Source organism: Trachemys scripta, chromosome 18 (genome assembly GCF_013100865.1).
Source record: "Trachemys scripta elegans isolate TJP31775 chromosome 18, CAS_Tse_1.0, whole genome shotgun sequence".
Classification (NCBI taxonomy): domain Eukaryota; kingdom Metazoa; phylum Chordata; order Testudines; family Emydidae; genus Trachemys; species Trachemys scripta.
The window spans coordinates 1,481,241-1,502,957 of record NC_048315.1 but is presented as its reverse complement, the minus strand read 5'-3'; the positions used below and the strand labels follow the sequence as shown (position 1 = coordinate 1,502,957).

General features: G+C 55.4%; 3 protein-coding genes, 1 long non-coding RNA gene and 2 other non-coding genes across 10 annotated transcripts in view; 2 read left to right on the top strand and 4 right to left on the bottom strand.

Annotated features, from left to right (window-relative positions):
- Positions 1–168: 168 nt before the first annotated feature.
- TLCD1 (TLC domain containing 1) lies at positions 169–4,204 on the top strand. Its single transcript, XM_034752811.1, has 4 exons — positions 169–396; positions 1,399–1,481; positions 2,648–2,730; positions 3,489–4,204. The coding sequence occupies exons 1-4, from the start codon at positions 206–208 to the stop codon at positions 3,882–3,884; spliced, it is 753 nt and encodes a 250-aa protein (XP_034608702.1). The 5' UTR covers positions 169–205; the 3' UTR covers positions 3,885–4,204.
- Positions 4,174–7,062, bottom strand: LOC117867618. Its single transcript, XR_004643449.1, has 3 exons — positions 6,841–7,062; positions 6,142–6,413; positions 4,174–4,255 (listed from the first exon to the last, which is right to left on the bottom strand). It is a non-coding gene; the product is annotated as an uncharacterized LOC117867618 (long non-coding RNA).
- Positions 7,063–10,651: 3,589 nt separating this feature from the next.
- On the bottom strand, positions 10,652–14,462 carry RPL23A (ribosomal protein L23a). The gene is made up of 5 exons (XM_034752824.1): positions 14,317–14,462; positions 13,714–13,894; positions 12,828–13,004; positions 12,166–12,235; positions 10,652–10,719 (listed from the first exon to the last, which is right to left on the bottom strand). Exons 1-5 carry the CDS (start codon positions 14,339–14,341, stop codon positions 10,705–10,707), a joined length of 468 nt encoding a protein of 155 aa, XP_034608715.1. The 5' UTR covers positions 14,342–14,462; the 3' UTR covers positions 10,652–10,704.
- LOC117867761 lies at positions 12,305–12,369 on the bottom strand. Its single transcript, XR_004643493.1, has one exon. It is a non-coding gene; the product is annotated as a small nucleolar RNA SNORD42 (small nucleolar RNA).
- LOC117867749 lies at positions 13,110–13,182 on the bottom strand. The gene has a single exon (XR_004643483.1). It is a non-coding gene; the product is annotated as a small nucleolar RNA Z17 (small nucleolar RNA).
- A 2,665-nt stretch (positions 14,463–17,127) lies between the features above and the next one.
- RAB34 (RAB34, member RAS oncogene family) overlaps positions 17,128–21,717 on the top strand; it is a 9,908-nt gene continuing 5,318 nt past the window's right edge. Inside the window, exons 1-3 of one of the 5 annotated variants that reach the window (XM_034752750.1) lie at positions 17,128–17,645; positions 19,971–20,067; positions 20,562–20,653. In XM_034752750.1, the coding sequence (XP_034608641.1) occupies positions 20,011–20,067; positions 20,562–20,653 (149 nt within the window). In that variant the 5' untranslated portion in view covers positions 17,128–17,645; positions 19,971–20,010. Of the gene's footprint in view, positions 17,646–18,015; positions 18,147–19,904; positions 20,068–20,561; positions 20,654–21,717 lie in introns of those variants that run through there. The other 4 variants (XM_034752747.1, XM_034752752.1, XM_034752751.1 and 1 more) reach the window with 4 other exon arrangements.

Sequence of the window (21,717 nt, the reverse complement as noted above, 5' to 3'; positions counted from 1 at the left end):
CCCCCATGCCAGCCCCTCCTCCGTGCCAGTCCTGATGCCCCCTGAGCTAGCACAGCCCCGCCCCGTGCCCCCAGGGGGCGGGCGAGCGGGGCGCCGGCAGGGGGCGGGGCCCCGGCCCGCCAGTCAGGGCGGCGGCGCACGTGGGCCGGGCCGGGGCTGGGCGGAGCGGCGGCGGCCGGCCGGGGAGCCAGGCGGCGGCGGCGGCATGGGGCCCTGGCTGCGCGCGGCCGGGCTGGTGCTGGGCTCCACGCTGCTCTTCAAGGCGCTGCAGCGGGGGCTGCGCCGCCTGCCCCTGCCCGCCCACGTGTGCCGGGACCCGACCCGCGCCTGGCGCTGGCGGAACCTGCTCGTCTCCTTCGTGCACTCGGTGGTGACGGGGCTGTGGGCCGTGCTGTGGTGAGTGAGCCGAGCCCGGCCCGGCCCGGCCCGGCCCCCGGGGCCTCCCCTTTGCTCCCGCAAAGCCGCTTTCGGAGGCTCCGCGCCTCATCGGCGGTGTTTGCCCCGAGCCCGGCTCCCCGGCGCCCAGGCAGGTGCAGATCCGCTCTGAGCCAGCAGCACCTGCCCCCGGCCCCGCCTCGTCCCCAGGGGCGGTTCTGCTGCGCTGCCCGCAAAGGCCTTAGGCCGGTGGTGCTGCACGGGACCTGGGCTCTGCTCGGTGCCCGAGCCCGCCCCCCCAGCGCCATATCCGATCCCTGCTCCGGGGCTCTGCCCGCAGGGAGAACGGCCCTGCTGTGTGGTGTGGCTGCATGGCCCCTCCGCTCAGCCCGTTAGCATCCCCGCCCTGCCCCCGGGAGAGCAGCGGGCCCGCAGCGCAAGTGGTGCATAGCACCTGCACCAGAATGGGGGGACGGGCCTGTCTGCAGGGAGGGCCCTGAGGGGCACACAGGGCAAGGGGCGCTCTGCTGCCAAGGCGACCTCCACTGAGTGGGGCACTCCGTGTACCCGCCTGGCAGAGGGAGGCAGGGCTGAGCTGATCATGTGCTAGTCCAGGGAGTCCAGGCGCTTCCAAGCGGGGCTTGGAGCATTCGCTATTCCCGGCAGCATGAGCAATGAGCCACTAAGCAAAGGAGAAAGGATCAAAGGCCCCATCGGACTCTTACTGTACCGGCTGACTGATCAATTAATTAATTAATCACAACCTAGGCCCGTCCTGGGCTCCCGCTCAGCCCTGGAAGGAGCTGAATGGCTGGCTATGGGGCGTGCTGTTTCTCTTCGCTCATGCTATTGGGGGAGTTACTGCTGCTCGCCACGAGTAACGCAGGAAGAGGAACTGTGCCCGTGCCCCTCCCCACAGCGTGGCAGTGACCCGTGCACCATGACACTTGGGAGGTGAGGAGGGCTGCTATGATCAGACTGTATGAAACCACACACCTCTCTGCGTGTCTCTCCCCTTCCCAGCGTGTGGCAGGTTCCTGAGATGCTGATGGACATTGAAAACGTCTCGTCCACTTCGGGATACCTGCTTCTCTGCTTCTCTGCAGGTAGGGGTTTCTGCCCCTTCCTCCCCCAGTGCAGGGGCCTTGTGTGCTGCATTTCAGCTAGAGGTGCTGAAATTGGAGCTGGAATAACCTTCCCCATCTTGCTGCCCCAGCCAGCTCCATGCAGGACTGATTCAGCAGCATCCCTTCCTGTGCAGGTCACTCTGGAAAGTCCCCCGTGCTGGGTCTTCGGCTGCATCCCAGGGGAGAGTATTGTACAGCCCAATACCTTACACCGAAGTTCCCTCTAAGCTGTGCGGCCGCCTATTAAGCACCACGCAGGCGCTCAGGGCTGCAGTGTGGGGAGAGGCTCCCCTCCCCTCACTGCTCAAAAACCTTTCATGGTGTTCAGCCTTCAGCTCACCTGCGCTTTAATTCCATCCTGTTGTTCGTGTAACACGCCCTGGTCCCACCCACAACAGTGCTCCTCCTTAGGCATTGACATCTTCAGCTCCACAGAGCTGTCTGGCCTGTTCTCCTCAGTGACTGTTTACAGATTTAAATCTGGGGCGTGGCTAATTAGCCACGGTTCCTCCAGTTCCCTGGTCGCTTTGCTTGCTCTTTGCTGAGCTGCCTGCAGCTTTTCAGGACCTTGGTGGTGTCCAGACACGGCGAGCCCTGTGCACAGGGGCACTCGCCTCCCTGCTCCATGACACGAGGCTGCGGCGCCTAAAATTGCACAGGTCTTTTTGCTGCCGTACTGTGCGGCACAGTCATCGAGCCATTCCAGACAGAGCCACTCCTGCTCCCAGCGTCCTGTTCCAGACCATGTTCCCCGCCTTAGAGACAGTCTCACTCTTGTTCCCCGTGCATGCTTCTACCCTCTGTAGATGCTCCCAGAATCCCTTTCCACCCTGCTTGCTGTGGTAACTACAGGGGTGTGTGGGCAAACTAGTCCTGGTGATCACGTATGCACCTGAGAGGCGTGAACCTGCCTTGCTGAGAGTGTCAGTCAGGACATCGGGTGTTCCTCCCAACTTTAGTTCCCACCTGGCTAGTTACTAATGGGGGTGGGGGGGGAGCACTGTTTAATGCAGCCCCATCTCACTAGCCTTGGCACTGAGTGACAGCTGAAAGCTCTCAATGGAGGCTCTGTTGTAGACGCACAGGGTGTGAGTGTAACTTCCCCCCACCCTGGACTGACACTGCTCTCTGCCTCCCCTCCTCAGGCTACTTCATCCACGACACCCTCGACATCATTGTGAGCCACCAGTCCCGAGCCTCCTGGGAGTACCTGGTTCACCATGCCATGGCAAGTACAGGCCCCTGCAGTGAGCCCAGCTGAGTTGACTCTGCTCTTTCCAGATACACCCACAGCTGAGTGGAACTGACCAGTGACCCCGGGGAGGTGGGAAGGCAGGATGGGTGCCCCACAGGAGGTTAGGGCTGCGAGTCCCTGAGATTGGGGCTGTCTAGCCTGTGCTGGCCTCGCTGCCTGTTAGTTGAGCAGATCGTGATGCAGGGCTGAAGTTCAGGGGCATGGGCCTACGCCTGCTTTGCAAGCCCAGATCCGGAGCAGCTCCCTGCCCGAGTCTCACCTGCAGCTTTCCTTGCGTGGCAGGTGTGCTCAGCAGGGTGGGCATGCAGAAGCCGGAACCGGCCAAATGGGGCAGTCAACAGGACACACGAGTGATTCCCTGGGGAGTAGAGCTGGAGGTGGTGAAAAGAGCCCAAGGGACCTGCCCACCTCCCATGCACAGAAAGATCGGTTAGTACATCCGGGCTGGGACACCAGCTGGGTTAGACTAACCTTGTGAGAGGGGGGTGGCCATGCAACTGTGGCTAGAGCCCCGGGAAGCTCAACCAATCTGCTCGCTCCTGAGAGATGGCTCGGCCCATCCCACAGCCCTGCAGCTGAGCTGGAGGGGCTCCCCCCTCGCTGGCTGCCTTCTAATCTCCTTCCTCTGGAGTGGGCCTGGTGTCAGGCACTCAGCTCCATGCCTGGGCTTGGCAGGGCGGTGGAGGGGAAGGCGACCGGCCTCACGCCTGTGTCTGGGTCCTCCCTGCCAGGCGATCTCAGCGTTCTTCTCCGGGATCTTCCTGGGCCGCTTCGTGGCAGCGGGGATGCTGTCGCTCTTCGTGGAGGTGAGCAACATCTTCCTGACCATCCGCATGCTGCTGAAGCTGAGCAACATGCCAGCTCCCACCCTCTACAGGATCAACAAGTACGTCAACCTGGTGATGTATTTCCTCTTCCGCCTGGTGCCCCAGACCTACCTGACCTGGTACTTTGTGCGCTACGTGGAGGTGCGGGGTCAGGGAGCCTTCCTGATAGTCAACCTCTTCCTGCTGGATGCCATGATCCTGACGTACTTCTCCCGCCTGCTGCGCTCCGACTTCTTCCCAGACTCCTGCAGGCGGCGCGCCGGGAAGGACGCGGGCGGGGAGAAGTTCTTAGTGGACTGAGTGAAGGGGCAGCGCCTGTGGGGTTGTGCAGACCCCCCTCCCCCTTGCAGTGGAGGGCTTGGACCTGGGGCGCTTTGCACCTCCTCAGCTCTGCACCACATGTGCCTTACAGCTGAGCTCCACCGGCACAGGGCTCTGCAGTCACTTCACGAAGCCTGTGCTTTGTGGCGCGATGGCCTGAGCTGCCCCGCGCTGCTCCCAGGGGCTGGGGTCCCAGCAGGAAAAGCAGGAGGGGAAGGATGGAGCTGGTTGGGAAAGAGGGTTTATCTTCCATGTTGTGATGGGATGTTACATGCATTAAATACGTGTCTGTTTCCAAGCTTCTGCAGCACATCTGGGCCATCCTTTCCCGGGGCAGAGCGTGCACTGGGCTGGGAAGGAAGCAGCTTGTTACAGATGCTGAGGGGGAGGAGCCATCAAGGCAGGGACAGCAGTGGGTGCAAAGGCCATGGAGAGCTAGGGCAGAGGGCTTTGAGGCGGGGGAGGTGGGATACGCAGGTGCTTGGGGCATGCAGGGTTAAAGTGCTGGGAGTAGCATCAGCCTCTCACTAACAGGATGCTTGCGAGAGAGGGGCCTGTAGTATCTGCTGTGGGGGCTGGGGACTTTTCTGCCCTGGAACCGGGCTGCTGGCTTTTCAGTCTATTCTAGCCAATGCCCGGAGCAGGCTCTCCAAGGGAGCGTCTGGGCTCACCCAGTTCCCATGGTGCATGTTCACTCCTGCCCCTTGCTTTCCAGACAGTCACCCTGATACACGTGCTTCCCCTCCTTCTGCAGGGCAGATTCTATCACTGGTATTAGCAAAGGGCCTAGGAGCACCAGATCCGGCCCAGGGCCCCACTGCACGAGGTGCTGGACAAAGAACAGACAGTGCCTGTCCATAAGAGCTGACAACAGTTGGGCTTTGTACTTGTTTTCTCCCCATTTACTTTTACCTTCAGATTTCCCCTCCTCCCCGCATTGTTGGTGCTGTCAGTCACCTCTACCCCCCCTACGCTGCCCTGCCCAAGCTCCTTCAGACATCTACGCTTGAGCGGACGTTCTGGCTCAGGTAGACAGACCCGCACTAGCTCCAAGGGAAGGTCCAGCACTGAAAATAGTGTAGGGGCGGGTCCTAGCCAGCCCCTGTACACAGGCAGGGTTTGTACTGGGGGCTGCTAGCCCATCCCACTGCCTGGGCAGCCACAGCTCCTCGTAGCATGCTAGCTGGATCTGTCTGCCCACACCAGAGATTACACCTGCAGCTCAAATAAATCTGTTAGTCTTTAAGGTGCCACCGGACTCCTTGTTGTTTTTGTGGATCCAGACTAACATGGCTACCCCCGATAGTTGACCTGCAGCTCAGTGTCAGATACCCTGTTTCTGCAGACTGGGAGGGAGGGAGCTGGCCAGTGGCTGCAGAGGCAGGTGGGACTGGGGGGAGGTTTTTCTGGATGGAAGAGATGAGTGTCCACTTGTAGGCCAAGGGAAAGGAGCCAAAGAATGGGAGGAATGTTTAAGTGGAGGAGAGGAGGAGTAAGGGGGTCGAGGGGCGGGTGAGGGAAACGGCTGCCAGGTGGTGAATTTTGCTGGAAAACATTGTCAGGATTCTGGGCAGAGTAGGAGGGGCCCAGGTTTTGAGAAGGGACCACAGGGCTGGTATGGGAGAGACGCAGGGCTCTATCAGCGCGGGGGGAAAGCTATGGGTGAAGCCAGAAGGGAGGAAGTCAGCAGGATTCTGGGGGCGGTTAGCAGGGTGGGCAGAGCATTGAACAATGAAGGCTGCAGAGAAAGGGAAGACGTGGACTGACAGGAGCAAAGGGGCAGAGGAGAGGGGCATTGTGGAGCATAGTCTTTGTCACCCAGTTGCTGCGTTGGCCAGTGCTGGTGCTATCTAGGGACAGGCCAGACAGGGAGGACCAGGGCTCTGGAATGCAAGGAACTCTGCTGAAGAGAGGCCACAGCAGGGCACAGAGCTCACAGTGGCGCTAGGTAGTGGTAGTGACTGGCTCGTCCTGTGGAGAACCCAGCCAGGACAAAGGCTAGCCCTGCAACCAGAGCGGCCATGCACCAAGCCGCAGAGCTGAGAAACTGGCCTGTCAGCTCCATTCATGCTATTGCAACTCCACCCAAAGCAGTGAGGCAGATGCCGTAGGCTGGGCTCCAAGGCTTATCTAAAAATAATCCAGTGACCCCTAGTGTTCTTGGGTCAGGAGTGGGGTGTGCGCAGCTGCCCCCTTTCCAATGGTCCAATCCAGGAGCGGTGAGCCTGGGACTCACCTTTAGCCAGAGGCCTCATGCGCAGTTGGGTGCATTCCCTCATCTTACCTCCTGCATCCATCCAGGGCTGATGCATGCTGCTGGGTCCCTGCTTTGCAGCCGTAATACAGGGCAGGGCTAACTTCTGGAGCAGAGAGGGAGCTGTGTATGGGGTCAGGTGTCATGCTGGAGATAGCCAGGGCTGTTTGCAGACACAGGCTGCTCCAACACCCATGCTAACTGATCGGCCTGGGATGTGCAGCTTGTGTGAAAGGCCATCGCTCTGGGAGTTCCTGTGCAGCATTGGGGAGACAAATTGGTGCTGGCATCTGCAGACAGAGACCGTGCACTTGGCTACCAGAATAAATCTTTGGCCGGGAGCCTGGCTGGGAAGGTAGCTTGGTGTGTTGCAGTGCAAACAGGGGTTGGGGGGTTCCAAGGGCAGACCCAGACTGAGCAGCCGTGCTGGAAATGAGGCCTGGATTCTCCCTCTGGCTCCCTGGGGCTTTCGCTAGAGGGTCTCCGTTATCCACCACGACCCCTGCTCTCAAGGCCAGGGTTAACCAGGAGGGTCAGCAATCAAGCTGCAGGGAGCTAGCGGCTATGCCAGAGTGGCACTGGCCTTTGGGCTGAGTGAGGCATGGCTATGGATGATGACATGAAATGCAGCTGCCTCCTCTCGGCCCCAAATGCACGGCAGTTCTGGCCCCGTCTACATACCTGCTTCTCCTTCGTGAGGGCCCTCCTTGGGTTACAGAAGCTTTGCTCAAATGAAGGCCCCTGGCTGACGCTGTTTCAAGCTTCTGCGTGTCCCTGGGAGACAGGCAAGGATGCTGCCGTGGCTTGTGGTAAAGGTGAAGATGGAGGAAGCCAGCCTGGCTCTCCTGTTCCGCACTCTCCCCCTGGCACCACCCCTCACTCTCCTCCCTGCGCTGGCAGCAGCCGAACACGCAGCTTGGAAGTCAAGGGCAGGAAACTGGTCACGTGCCCTTCTCTGCCAATTGGAGCAGGGTATAATGAATGACAGGTCATATCTCAGCTCACCCCTGTTGCCATCACTCTAAGTGGGCAGTGCAGTGCATGCTGGGAGTTTGTGCTTCATGAAGTCATGGGCACAGCAGCCGGTGCTGCATGCACAGAGGCAGGGTTCTCAAACTCCAGAGCCTGAGCCCGTGGCTGCTCAGTGGCTGCTGGTTCTTCCTGTATAGTCTGCACTCACCTGGGCGAATGCAATACATGATACAACAGCAGCCTGGCCCAGCCCCGGGGCATTAGCAGCAGCAGCAGCGTGGGACTGCTTGCCTGACGCGAGCAGAAGGGCCAGCCGCTCTCATCCCATCCCATCCCAACCGCCTTGCCCAGCCCAGAACAGTCTAGCAGCACTCAGCCCTAAAGGAAAATAAAGAGAGGGTCACGTGCCTTCTGGCCAGCTCCTTACAACCAGAGTATTCACAGCAGCAGCCCTGGTGGAGAATGAGGCTCAGGGCACGAAGCTGACTCTGGCTGGCCAATGTGGCCACTTGGCCAGGCCACCTTTGGAGAGCAGACCTAGTGCTCCAGGGGGAGGGCAGCTCTAGGAACTCACAGTACAGGTGCGGGCAAGGCTAGCCAAGGGGCTCCCCCGTGCATTGGGCTGGATTCTCAAAGGCACCCACAGCCTTGGGGAGCTGTCATGACCAGAAGAAAATCCAAGCTCTCCTTCGCAATGTCCAGCTAACACTCCCCCGCCCCTTAGCTGCCAGCCAGGCCCCATGGAATGCTCTCCCTGGAGTCTGGCACCTGCCTTCTGCATCTCCCTGTACCCACCAGAGTCATGGGGGAGCCACCAGAGCCTCACCCCAAAGCTAAGTCCTTCCCCCCTGCTGGTGTATGGCTAGTTCTGCAGAGGGATTCCCAGGCACAGCATGGAGGCAGCCAAGGTGTGGCAGTGCAGACAGCTGGTTTGGAAGCTTCTCCATTGTGCACTTTCCCTCTATAGGTTCAGCCAGTCCCCTGTAGAGGGGAACGGTCGGTCTTTCTCACAGCAGAACATGCCTTGCTTAGAAGTTGTTTTCTCCCCTAGAGATGTCAAATCATTCCTACCGAAAAAGGGATTAACTATTTCCATGCCGTGGTGCCGGAACTAGGGGTGCTACTGCACCCCCTGGCTTGTAGTAATAACCAACACCAAATAGATGGTTTCCATCAGCAGCACCTCCGTTTCCATATAACCACCACCACACCCCCTCACTTCTCTTTGGGGAGAACTAAAGTCAAAAGATGTCATTTGCTGAGCCTCGGCCAGAGGCACATTGGGGTGAATTACCCTGAAAATCCAGTTCTACTGCCTGAGACTCACAGGCATCCCAGTGCATGAAACCTCCCCTGAAGTGGCAACTCTGTCTGAGCCTTAAGTGACAGATCAGAATAGGTTTCACACCACCACCTTGGCCCAAAAACCCCAATGTTGCTCAAAGGTCCTTAGAGCTCTTATATCCACACAGCACTTTTGCGTCAGCATGCACACACAAACCATTGCCTAGCTGAAGTGCAGATCACTCCACAGTGGAATGCAAACGTCACCATACCCAGCACTTTAGGGCAGGAAGCGAAAAACAGCGTCCAACTGCTGGGGGGACTTCACAAGGCAGAAGATAATCACTCATTGGTTGGCCAGGGCTTTCAGCCAGTTTCTCCCAGTGCCTATCCTTGTACCCCAGCCCTTCACAACTGAGGGTGTTAGGCAAGAATATTTCTAGCATCTCTGTTCTTTGCATCCACGTCCTGCCTACCACAGGTAAGCACTCCACATTCTTACCTATTTGTCAAACACTTTAGTTGAAACCAGCTCTTCAAAGATTTTTGTCGATGGCAATCCCTCATTTCCAGTTAGCAACAGCAGCTAGTTTTAAGACTGCCCGGATTAGCACCTTGAACCTAATTAAGGCCTTCAATGCTAGCACAACACACATAGTGCATTGCAGGGGAACTAAGCCCTGTATTGCAGCAGGGATAATGCACTTCATGCCAGACAAAACCAAATGAACCTTATTTTTAAAGGGCTGGTAATCAAAGGGGCATTGTAGTGTTAGTGAATCTATACCGAAGTAGCTGGAAAGAGCCAACTCAGGCTGTGAGTAGGAATGAGGAAGGGTGGGTGTAAGATGAAGGCATCACATCCAGGAGCCACCAGTCTCTGAGTTCTGGTCCTCAGGCACCTGGCTCAAAGGTGGGGTTAAGTTACTACTCTTCTAGGCATGTGACAAGATAAGCATGGTTAGACTGTGAGATGCTCACATACTATAGCGATGGCCATGACTAGATTGTAAACAGAGGCTAATTACAGCAGTGTTAAAACTAAGGAAAGGTTTTGAGATCCTATTGCCTATCCCTCAAGACAGACATCTTCCCCCAGGAGATCCTGCGAGGGCAACATCTATTTGCCCCCTATTGACAAGAATCTGGCCTTCAGCCACTGTCAGAAGACAGCCCTCCTCTCACCCTTGGCTCTGGTTTGTATGCAATGGCCCCTGTGCAGTAACGCCTCCCTAAGTACTGAATAAACTTGGTTCCCCTCATGGCTCCCACCCCCACAGTTCATGAGCAGCTGGAATCTCCCAGGAACATCCTTCAGTTGACTTTATTTTCACCACTAAAAACACATGTGTCTGACAGAAGAGAAGCTGGTATCTGACTAAGCCAGACAGCGTGAAGGCACTTGTGATCAACCAGATGAACTGAACATGAGAACGTCTCTAAACGTCTCATTTGAAATCAGTGAAGTAGCTACACCAAGCATGAGGTTATTACATGGGGAGTCACGAGCTGTTGGCCACCACCCCAAACCCCACTTTGCCTCCAGCATTTATAATTGTGTAAAATATATAAAACAGTGTTTTTAATGTATAAGCAGGGGTCGCACTCAGAGACTTGCTGTGTGAAAGGGGTCATCAGTACAATAGTTTGAGAACCACTGAGTTACACAATGGCAGCAGCAGCAGGCAAAAAAATGAAACCAACCCACCAAAGGATAAAGCCCTGATCCATGACAAACTTTTTATTCTCTGTGAAACGCGCTGCACAGAGCACTTTGAACAGGGTCTGACTGAGCCTAGGGATAAAGTGGGAACAGCAGCAACAGAAGCCATTGGTATTTAAACTCCATGTAATGAAAGCAGCAGCAATGTGTTGCAAGAGTAGCCGGGGTAAGACAAGAGCCGCATGTTGAACAGAACAGACCGAGATTTACGTCTTGTGCAAGGAGAATAATGAGCTGGGGTGGAGATGTCCCTGTACCTCTTCCTGTGCTTCACCACCACCAAATTCCTGCAGACTAGCTCCCGGGAAGCCTGCCGTGCTGCAGGTGTTCGGGATAGCATTACAGTCCCCACCTTGGAAATGGCATTTAGAGTCTTCCACTTCCGTAATGTTGCATGAAACTGAGCTATTGCCCCATACAGTCTTTATGTATGCTTCAAGCCACTGAAATTGTGCAAAGTGCCCCAAAAGTCTCCCAGAGAGCACTCCGTTACAGAAGACAAGAGCCCACAAGTGGTTTTTCAAAAAGTTTATTATCTCATCTGCCCAGCTCTTGGTGGATGCACTTTAGATTATTCCAATCTGAAAGGAAACAAAAGGAATGATGTTACAGCCTGAACCCTGACCACGTGAAGATGGAGATTCCAAGATGTAGAACAGTGGCAATGAATCCATCTCCCCCCAAAAGCTCTAGTCCCATGCAGACAAAGCAAACGCAATATTCCTGCAGCACCTAATCTTGTCTACAACAAACACAAGTAGATGAACATTTGATAGAACAGCCTGGCACAATAAGGCTAGGTCTACACTACCCGCCTGAATCGGCGGGTAGAAATCGACCTCTCGGGGATCGATTTATCGCGTCCCGTTGGGACGCGACAATCGATCCCCGAATCGGCGCTCTTACTCCACCAGCGGAGGTGGGAGTAAGCGCCGCCGACAGAAAGCCGCAGAAGTCGATTTTGCCGCCGTCCTCACAGCGGGGTAAGTCGGCTGCGATACGTCGAATTCAGCTACGCTATTCACGTAGCTGAATTTGCGCATCTTAAATCGACTCCCCCCTGTAGTGTAGATATACCCTGAGACTCACAACAGCCCTACTAAAATGCCTGTTACCCCCCTTTTGACCATCCTGTTTAAGAGGCAGGCCCCGAGGCTGGTTTGAGGGGCACCATGCTCCTATTCCGCTGTAGAACTAACTGCTCTTTCCCCAGCCCAGCAACAAAAATTCTACCCTGGCCTAGCAAGTGTCGGGAGTATCTGTATAATGCGTGGTGTTTTGGCATGTTCTACTCAACACCTGGCAAGTCATTGGACAGCTTAAGTTGTGTCAGAGAAGCTCTTTTAGAATCGCACAAAGATTTATTCCCCCCTGTTAAGAGACTGTAAGCAAGATTTATAGAGCATGTTTCATCCCAAAGTATTTCCCAGAGCAACTATACATGATCACTGACCCCTACTGCAATATAGCCCCTCTCCTTGGAGGAAAAAGGGAAACAAACAGACATTCTTTGCCAGCAACCTCTATGCAGCATTATTAAGAGTAAGTGAGGAATTACTCTTCCAGCTGAAAGTGCTGGTTAAGTTAGGGAGGCAAAATGTTGGGCTGTGAGCATGACCAATACCTTCATTCTTAAATGAATTTGCTCCAGAGCCATTTGTTCCTAGCTGCTGATCAATAGCCCAGAGTCCCTGCATGAGTACATTTCTGATGGAGGCCAATGATAACATTACTGATCAATTATGATACCTCTTCCCCTTCCTGTCATTTCTTATGAGGTCAGGGTCAATAACGTCCTAAAGGCTTTTTAAGTCTAACGGCTCTAGCCCAGTGACCACTAAGAATTCTACTAAGAATCGGTGAGAAATTCAATTCCACATGGAGCACAGGAATTACTGCCCTACTTCAGCACAGCACTCTCCGAGAATAACAGCCCTGATCTCAGCTGTATGTCAAAACACGGTCTGGCTGGAGCAGAGTAGAGAGGGCAGATGAAAGTGAGAAAATTCAAGAGTCTCCATTCTCACCTTGTTGGCTACATCCAATGCATCATAGTCTGGAGCAAGACGGACATAAGCCTTCTTCTCACCATCGGGCCTACAATGAAGCATGAGGCATTAGTACCCACAACTCCCCATTTCTTTTCCAGTTGCGCAGTATCATGTTGTGCATCAGTGGTTCCTTTGAAAACATCACTGTACTCAGTTGAAGTAGTTTTCCATCATTTGCACAAAAAATTCCCTTTGTTGCTTCCAAAAGAGCTGCTCAGATCAACTGGCTGGTACCTCAGTACTGCAGGTTACTCCTTTCAGCCAGTGATTACAATTCACATTCCACCATGACATGCTCAGATTCAAAGCCAAGATTGTACAACAAAATCATGCCAGATCTTGAACTCTGCAACTCACACATACTGTAACCTACAAACCACGAAAACTCGGCTATAACTGTCTTTATCTACAGCATTGAGGAAGCATATGAATAAATCAGAAAACTCAGATTTCTCTGTATCATTAGAACCTTTCCCCCCCTACACACACACAGCTAGCCCTCTGGGTTCCAGTTCCACGTACCTGCTAGTTTCATTCAAGCCAGGTATATTTTCCCTTAAACACCATACAGGGCACTTTGAAACATCTTACATCCATAAGTGCTCCATTTCCCTCCCACTTAACCCAGTGTCACTTACCGGATCAATGTGTTGACCTTGGCCACATCAATATCATACAGTTTCTTGACAGCCTGCTTAATCTGATGTTTGTTGGCCTTGACATCTACAATGAAGACCAGGGTGTTGTTATCCTCTATCTTCTTCATGGCTGACTCTGTGGTCAGAGGGAACTTGATAATGGCATAGTGGTCAAGCCTGTGTGGGAGAAGCATTTGTGTTACAGAACACTAGCAGCAGTGAGGTATGCTAGAGAAAGCTCCTTCACACAGCAGACGTCACTATAGCTCTAGGAAACTTCAGGGTACATCAGTCACTAGTAAGATTGTAATCACAAGCTCTCAGGCTTTGGTCGCATGGAATCATCATTTGCACCCCAAACATCCATTACAAAAAGTAATTAAGAAAGCTGACAAGACATTGTTATTTCAGTTTTCAAAACACAGCTCTTTCATTCACTGAGACCAGTTCTACACTAGAAATCTGTTTGCAATGTTGCTTCAAGGTGTAATTTTCTTCAGCATCTTTATACCAGCAAAAACCCTATTGTGGATGCAGTTATACCAGTAAAAAAGTGCTTTTGTCAGCATAGCTTATTTCACTCACTTTTTTGCAGTATAAACAGCATCTGCAATAGGAGAGGTTGCTGGTTCTGCAACTAATCAACCTTTTCTAGTGTAGACTTGACCTAAAACTACTAGCTTGTATTTTACTTACGATTCTCCAATATAAACATTACATTTAACAAGTGAAGTATTTATAAAAAAAAATTGATAAGATTATGACTAAAACCAAGCTGGCTTTAGATCAAGAAACTCAAGTGTGATGGAGATGGGGGAAAGGTGTCCAGACCTCTCACTGGATATACTGAATCAGATTTTAAAGGAAATGCACCACACAGACATACTTGTTCCTCCGAGGAGCACTCTTCCTAGGATATTTGGGCTGTCTCCGTAATCGTAAAGTTTTGGGCCTCCTGAAGGTGGGAGATGTCCTGATTTTCTTCTTCTTGTGGCTGTGGACTCCTTTCAAAACGGCCTTTTTAGCCTTCAGAGCCTTGGATTTCGCCTCTGTCTTAGCGGGGACGGCTACGAAAGAAAAGGCTGTTAGCGGAGGCTGGCAGCGGCAGGTCTGGGGGCCTCGGAGACAACAAGGGACGTTACTCGCCTGCCCGGCTCCGCTCTGCCGCGCCACGTGGGATGCCCGGGCCGCCCTCACCCCAGCCCGGGCCGGGCCTCAGCCGGGCCGCCCCCGCGCCAGAGCGGGGCCCCGGGAACGGCCAAGCCGCCGGGCTCCAAGGGACCCCCGGGGGGAGGGGGGCTGGCGCTGGGCCGCGCGGCCCCGGAACCCGCCCTGGGCCTAGCCGGGTGCTCCCCGCGCTGCTCGGCCCGGCCCGGCCCCGGGGCCCCGGCAGCCGCACGTGGGGCGCAGGCCCCGCAACGGGGCGCGGGCAGAGCCAGGCGGCCGCCCCCCGCCCCGAGCGGCGGCCGCGGTCTCCCCTCACACTCACCCTCCTTCTTCGCCTTCGGCGCCATCTTGGGAAAAGGGAAGCGAAAAGGGCCTGCTCGGCCGCCTCACACGGGCTTATAGGGCCAACTCTCACGAGAGTACGCACAAGCAACGCGAGATCACGCATGGCATGCCGGGAGTGGTAGTTCTCGTTCCAGGCAGAGAGACGGAAGGAGAGTAGGCACGAGAGCATGCGCAGAGAAGTCCCTGCGGGCGGTGCATATTGGGGGTTGTGGTTTTTTTATTACCTCGGCGTTTGTAATGTTTTATTAATATTAATGTTGTTAATTAACAGTAGGGCTGTCGATTAATCGCAGTTAACTCACGCAATTAACTCAAAAAATAATCGCGATTAAAAAAGTAATCGTGATTAATTGCACTGTTAAACAAGAGAATACCAATTGACATTCATTAAATATTGTGGATGTTTTTCTACATTTTCAGATGTATTGATTTCTATTGCAACACAGAACACAAACTGTACAGTGCTCATTGTATCTTATTTTTTATTATAAATATTTCCACTGTAAAAACCAAAATAAATAGTCTTTTCCAATTCTCCTCATACAAGTACGGTAGTGCAATTTCTTTATTGTGAAAGTGTAATTTACAAATGTAGATTTTTTTTTATTACATAACTGCACTCAAAAACAAAACAATGTCAAACTTCAGAGCCTGCAAGGCCACTCAGTCCTACTTCTTGTTCAGCCAATCGCTAAGACGAACAAGTTTGTTTACATTTACATGAGATAATGCTGCCTGCTTCTTAGTTACAATGTCACCTGGAAGTGAGAACAGGCGTTCACATGGCACTTTTGTAGCCAGCGTTGCAAAGTATTTACATGCCAGATATGCTAAACATTCATATGCCCCTTCATGCTGCAGCCACCATCAGGGCCGTCTCTGGGGTTTTTGTCGCCTCAAGCAGAAAAAAAAAAAAAAGATGTGATCGCAATCAGCTCTACCACTGCTGCTTCAGTCTTCGGCGGCAATTCGGCGGCTGGTCCTTCGCTCTGAGAGGGACCGAGGGACCCCCCGCCGAATTGCCGCCGAAGAGCCGGATGTGCCGCCCCTCTCCATTGGCTGCCACAAGCACCTGCTTGCTGGGCTGGTGCCTGGAGCTGGCCCTGGCCACCATTCCAGAGGACATGCTCCCATGGAGATGATGCTTGTTAAAAAAAGAATGTGTTCATTAAATTTGTGAGTGAACTCCTTGGGGGAGAATTGTATGTCTCCTGTTCTGTTTTACCTACATTCTGCCGTATATTTCATGTTATAGCAGTCTCGGATGATGACCCAGCACATGTTCATTTTAAGAACACTTTCACTGCAGATTTTTTCACAAAACACAAAGAAGGTACCAATGTGAGATTTCTAAAAAACTGAAGAATCTGAAGTGCCATCCAAAATCTGAGAGGGATGAGGTGTGGAGCATGCTTTCAGAAGTCTTAAAAGAGCAACACTCTGATGTGGAAACGACAGAACCTGAACTACCAAAAAAAGAAAATCGACCTTCTGCTGGTGGCATCTGACTCAGATCATGAAAATGAACATGCGTCGGTTCGCTCTGCTTTGGATGGCTATCGAGCAGAACCTGGCATCAGCATGGATGCATGTCCTCTTGAATGGTGGTTTAAGCATGAAGAGACATATGAATCTTTAGTGCATCAGACACGTAAATATCTTGCGACACCAGCTACAACAGTGCCATGTGAACGTCTGTTCTCACTTTCAGATGACATTGTAAACAAGAAACGGACAGCATTATCTCCTGCAAATGTAAACAAACTTGTTTGTCTTTAGCGACTGGCTGAACAAGAAGTAGGACTGAGTGGACTTGTAGTTTCTATAGTTTTACATTATTTTATTTTGAATGCAGTTATTTTTTGTACATAATTCTACATTTTTAAGTTCAACTTTCATGATAAAGAGATTGCACTACAGTACTTGTATGAGGTGAATTGAAAAATACTATTTCTTTTGTTTTTTACAGTGCAAATATATGTAATAAAAATAAATATAAAATGAGCACTGTACATTTTGTATTCTGTGTTGTAATTGACATAAATATATTTGAAAATGTAGAAAACATCCAAAATATTGAAATAAATGGTATTCTATTATTGTTTAACAGCATGATTAATCGTGCGATTAATTTTAATCGCTTGACAGACCTAATTAATAGTTTAAGATTTGTATCTTATTAAGCACCTTCCATCCAGGAGTCCCAAAACAGGTTACAAATGAATGGTATATGGGGCAGTGACATTTCTAATCACATATTGAAATTCAGTACATCTAATAATAATGAGATGTGTTAATACAGATATTTTTAAAATGTAAGAAGACACAAGCTGACATTGCTTCAGAGGGAGTGAACAGAACATGACAATTTATTGAGTGATTCATCCCCTGCCATCCAGGGGATGAATCACTCAATAAAAGAGGTGAGGCTGAGTGAACTGGGCTTGTTTAGTCTGCAGAAGAATGAGGGGGGATTTGATAGCAGCCTTCAACTACCTGAAGGGGGGTTCCAAAGAGGATGGATCTAGACTGTTCTCAGTGGCGGCAGATAACAGAACAAGGAGCAATGGTCTCAAGTTGCAGTGGGGGAGGTCTAGGTTGGATATTAGGAAACACTATCTCACTAGGAGGGTGGTGAAGCACTGGAATGGGTTCCCTAGGGAGGTGGTGGAATCTCCATCCTTAGGGGTTTTGAAGGTCAGGCTTGACAGAGCCCTGGCTGGGATGAGTTAGTTGGGATCGGTCCTGCTTTGAGCAGGGGGTTGGACTAGGTACCTTCTGAGGTCCCTTCCAGCCCTGAGATTCTATGATCCAGCACTTCTAGCAGGCAGGGTGTGGGGCTGCATCCCTGAACATGCTGGCTAATAGCAGAGGCCTGAGCAGGGGCCTGGGTGGCTGCTGCCCCCGGAGAGCCGCATTGGCTGGGCCACGCACCAGCCTGGGAGCCTCTCCCATCGCAGCCGGGCTGTGCGGGGCAGGGCTCCTCTCTGGGCCACGCTGTGCCTGGCCTGGCGCCCCCGGCCCCTGCTCCGGCCGCTTGTTCTGCAGACCTGACAGCTGGAGCCCGCCGGCTCCCGGCCATACCGCCAGCTCCCGGCGAACAGACGGGACTGGGGCCCCGGCACCCGGGAGGGGCGAGGTCGGGATGTCCCACCGGAGAACCGGGCCGGATGCTCTGCGGGGGGCTCTGCCTGCCCCCGCCCCCCGGAGCCTCAGCCTGTGAGTCATTAACCAGGAGCAGCTGCCGTGGGAAGGAGCCCAGCCGCCTCCCAGCCCCGCCGGAGCCGGAGAGCCCCCGTGCGGAAGGTAGGGAGGGGACCCGGCCCAACACGAGCTAGAGCCAGAAACCGGCAAGTGGGGACCGGGCGGGAAGAGCCAGCGCCACGGCATCCCGGGGGGCGGCAGGGTGAGGGGGCTGCCCGGGCCCCAGGAGGGGGGCAGCGGGGAGAGGGGACATCCCGGGGGCCGGGGGAGAAGGGACATCCCGGGGGGCGGCGCGCTGAGGGGGCTGCCCGGGCCCCAGGAGGGGAGCAGGAGAGGGGGCGGCCCAGGCCCGAGGGGGGCGGCGGGGTGAGAGGGGGGCCCGGCCCGGCGGGGTGTCTCTGCAGGGGCTGGGGGGCATTTTGTCCCGCGGTGCCCGTTGCCCGGGTTCTCTCCCCGGCCCCGCTCCCAGCCTCGGGACGCGCAGCCCGGCCGGCTGGTGCCGGCGCAGCCCCTGGAATTTCCGGGGATCAGGTTACCTTCCCCTCCCCCGAAATGCAGCTCATCGCCCGAGCTCCCCGCAGCCCGAAGGCGCCGCTGGTGCGGGTGAGTGAGGGCAGGGGGGTCGGGCGGGCTTCCTGGGTTGGGTGCCCCCCCCCCGGCGAGAGCCCCTTGGGGAGCCCTCCTTCTTGCCAGAGGCATCCCCCCCAGTCCCGTGGCGGGTGCCCAGGAGTCCCGGGTAGTTACTGCAGGGCAGGGTTGCCGGGGGGGCAAGTGGGGCAATTTGCCCCAGGCCCCACAGGAGCCCCCACGAGAATATAGTATTCTACAGTATTGCAACTTTTTTTTATGGAAAGAGCCCCCAAAATTGCTTTGCTCCAGGCCCCCTGAATCCTCTGGGCAGCCCTGACTGCAGGGTGCTGGGTTTGGGGAAGCTCCAGCCCGAGGCCCCTCCGCGGTAGCCAGTGTAGACTAGACAGTGCCCGGCGGGGGTGGGGGTAGCCCAGGCCCTGCCAGTCTGGCCCTGAGAACTGTGCCAGTCCAGCTGGGCAGAGGTGGAGCCCCGCACGTCAGCTTGTCTGCAGCCCGCTCGGGAGCCAAGCCCCTTCTAGCTTGTGGGGCTTCCCTGGTAAGGCCAAGGGTCGGCTGCACCTCTCTCTAGCACGCCCCTCGACATGGATCCAAAGGAGAAACCAGACCAAAGAAAGTAGCTGCTGTGATTACAACCCGGACTGGCTTCTTGGTGGCCCCAGCCAGCCATTTATCCTGGCCTCTCTCCAGGCAGCACTGCGCCGCCAGGAGTGAAATAGCAAGTGATTGTCGTGCTCCAGAAAGCGGACAAGGCGCACTGGCTGGAGAGCAAACTCCCAGGATGGAGCTGCAGGAGAGCTCTGCCTTGGGTGCTGTCCAACGAGCCATGTGGTCAGCAACCCGCTCTGCTGGCCCAGGGACCCCTGCAGGTAGCCACGGAGCCCAGAGTAGGAGCTGTGTCTGTGGAGCCAGGGAAATGGCTTTGAAGTCCTTCTCTGTACCACATGGAGCTCTGGGAAGCTGCAGCTCCGGGCGGAGGCCCAGATGAAATCTCCCCAGGTGCTAGGCAGCTGCTGGGCCAACAGCAAACCTCAAATGTAACACAGAGTGCTAGGAAAGGCCCTTCAGTACCAGAGGCACAGGCAGGAATGCAGGGTCTGTGCAGAGGCTCTGGGAGCCACTCCCGGTATGGCCCTTTCCCACCAGCCTGATGTCTCACTGTGGTGCCTTGGATCAGCCAGGAAGATTTCCTTCAACAGAGCATTGGAGTAGGCCAGGCTCCCTGCCCTTCAGGCCAAGGTTCACAGCTATCACCTGCCACTGGCTCGGGCACTTTCTTCCCCCGTGGGTATCCCCATAGCCTGGCACGGATTGGCCAGAACTGGCCAATGCTGACAGCGACCCCCAGACACACCGTGGTGCTCTAGGGTCTCCACACTGAATAGCAAAGAAACCGGCCCAGAGCCAGGGCTGCAGGGTGGCCAGCATGCTGCTGCTAGAGACCACGTGCAAGCCATGGAACTGGTCATGCAGCCTGCAGCCGCCCTCGGAGATCGCAGGGTGCACTGCTCCAGCGATCCCCACGCCACGCTGCTCTCCATTGCTCACGCCTCTGCCGGAAATAGGAAGGCAGCTGCAATCTGCTCCACTTTGTGCTGCGCTTCTGACAAGTTGGCTGTGGTTGGGCTGCCCTGAATGTGTTGGCTCTGCCCATGGCGAGGAGAAGGGTCAGAACGCCAGCCCCAGCAGTGCCAGGCTTGGGGGACTTGCTGCCAGCTGCAAAGCAGAGACTGCAGCTCCCCTCTCCCCGCCCATTGTGCTGTAATCCTGCAGGACGTGCTTCAAATCAGCAGTCAGCAAACGGGGAGGAAACCTCCTTCAAACCTTCTCCCCCGCTAGTTTGGGTGCCTGGGTTCTCCCCAGCGAAGTCGGGCTCCAAATGATGAGTGTGCTAGCACCAGTCCGGAGGGACCGGATCATTGCGGAGCTGCCTCAGGTAAGCAGGCCAGTGCTTCGAGGCGGGGTCAGGGGAGGGTGATGGATACCCGCGCGGGCCCAAGGGAAGAAGAGTATCAGAGCCGGGGAAGGAGCCAAGCTCTCCGGGTTCTGCTGCACCTGTGAAGCGCGAGCTGGGGGGATTGTTGGGGGTGCTGAGCGGGTTCTCCCCAGCTTGTCCTCGGTCTGGCTGACGTGGTGGCAGCTCCCCACCCCTCCCCCTCAGCTGGGACTGCTCCGTGTGTGGTCCCTGCCACAGGCTGTCCATCCCCTCTCAGCAAGCCGAGCTAGGGAGAGCCGCAGGGCGCTGGGTGTCTCAGCGTGTGTGGCTGGCTGTTCTGGGCAGGCTCCGGGCTGGGTGTCGCAGCGTGTGTGGCTGGCTGTTCTGGGCAGGCTCCGGGGGCATTCCCGCTCGGGCTCTCTTTGGGGGAGCCGTTAGCGGGCACTGCCAACTTCCCAGGAGCTGCCAGCTCACTGTCTGTGCTCCCATTTCAGTGCTTTCACAAAGAGGCCGCCCTCCATTCGCGCTCCAGCTTTCATCCCCAAGTAAGCGGCGCCTGCCAGGAGCAGCGAACGGGGACAGTGGGGTAAGCCGTGCTGGGCCGCTGGGAACTCCCGCCTCCCAAGGGAAGGGACAGAGCCCTTTAAAGATCTCCCGGCAGGCAGCAGCATGCCCCGGACCCTGGGGACCTCATCACGACTGCCCTGAGCCAGCCCAGGCCCGAGCCCGGTTTGGTGCCAGGGCCAGTTTTCGGAATGGAATGAAACCCAATCAGGCTGCTTTGGTTTTTCCCAGCAGCCGGGGAGGGCTGAGCAGTGTCTCTTTAAGAGCCCTGCGTGCTGGGGCATGGCTGGAGCTTACTCACATTGCAGGAATGTGCTGGGGAGGGGAAGGGGAGGAGGTGGGGGTCCTGCCTTGGGTTAATGAGACGGGTTGGCCTGAAATCCCCCAGGAGCCAGAACAGCAAGGCAGAGGGAGCTCCGTGCATCCTTGCCTCCCTCTGGCTCAGCAGCCGAGGGGAACCCCAGCCCTGCCCGGCTCAGAGCTGCGTGCTGGGAGGGAGCGGGAAGGCCTGTGCCCAAGCCTGTGGCAGTGAGCAGCTGGGAGGAGGGGCCCAGAGCAGGGCAACCATAGGACTTGCTGCTGGAGGTGACTGGGGGGCTCAGTGGGAGATGCCGTACGCTGGCTCCCCAGCACAGCGCTCAGGGAAACCGGCACCGTCTGAGCCTGGGGCTGGTTGTCCTGCCAGCTCCCCAGCATCGCGGTGCTGGTCCCCACTCTGTGACCGGGGGCTGCTCCACATTGCTGCTGCCCCAGGACTCGACTCGGAGTCTCCCTAAAGTCCCCTTACAAAGTGCCCAGCCTGCCTGCCGTGGGCAAGGGGGTCTGGAGCCTGGAAACCGCCTGCGGGTCATTCCGCATTGTCTGGCCTCCCTGTTGGATGGAGTCTGGGGGAAGCTGCAGCCAGGTCCAATGTCCAGATCTGTAAAAGCAAAAGGGCTATGGGGTGGGGTGCATGGGGGGAGCAGTGGGGCGGTGTATGCAGGGGGAGCAGCGGGACAGGGTGCGTGGGGGGAGCAGCGGGATGGGGTGCATGGGGGGAGAAATGGGGTGCATGGGGGAGCAGCGGGACGGGGTGCATGGGGGGAG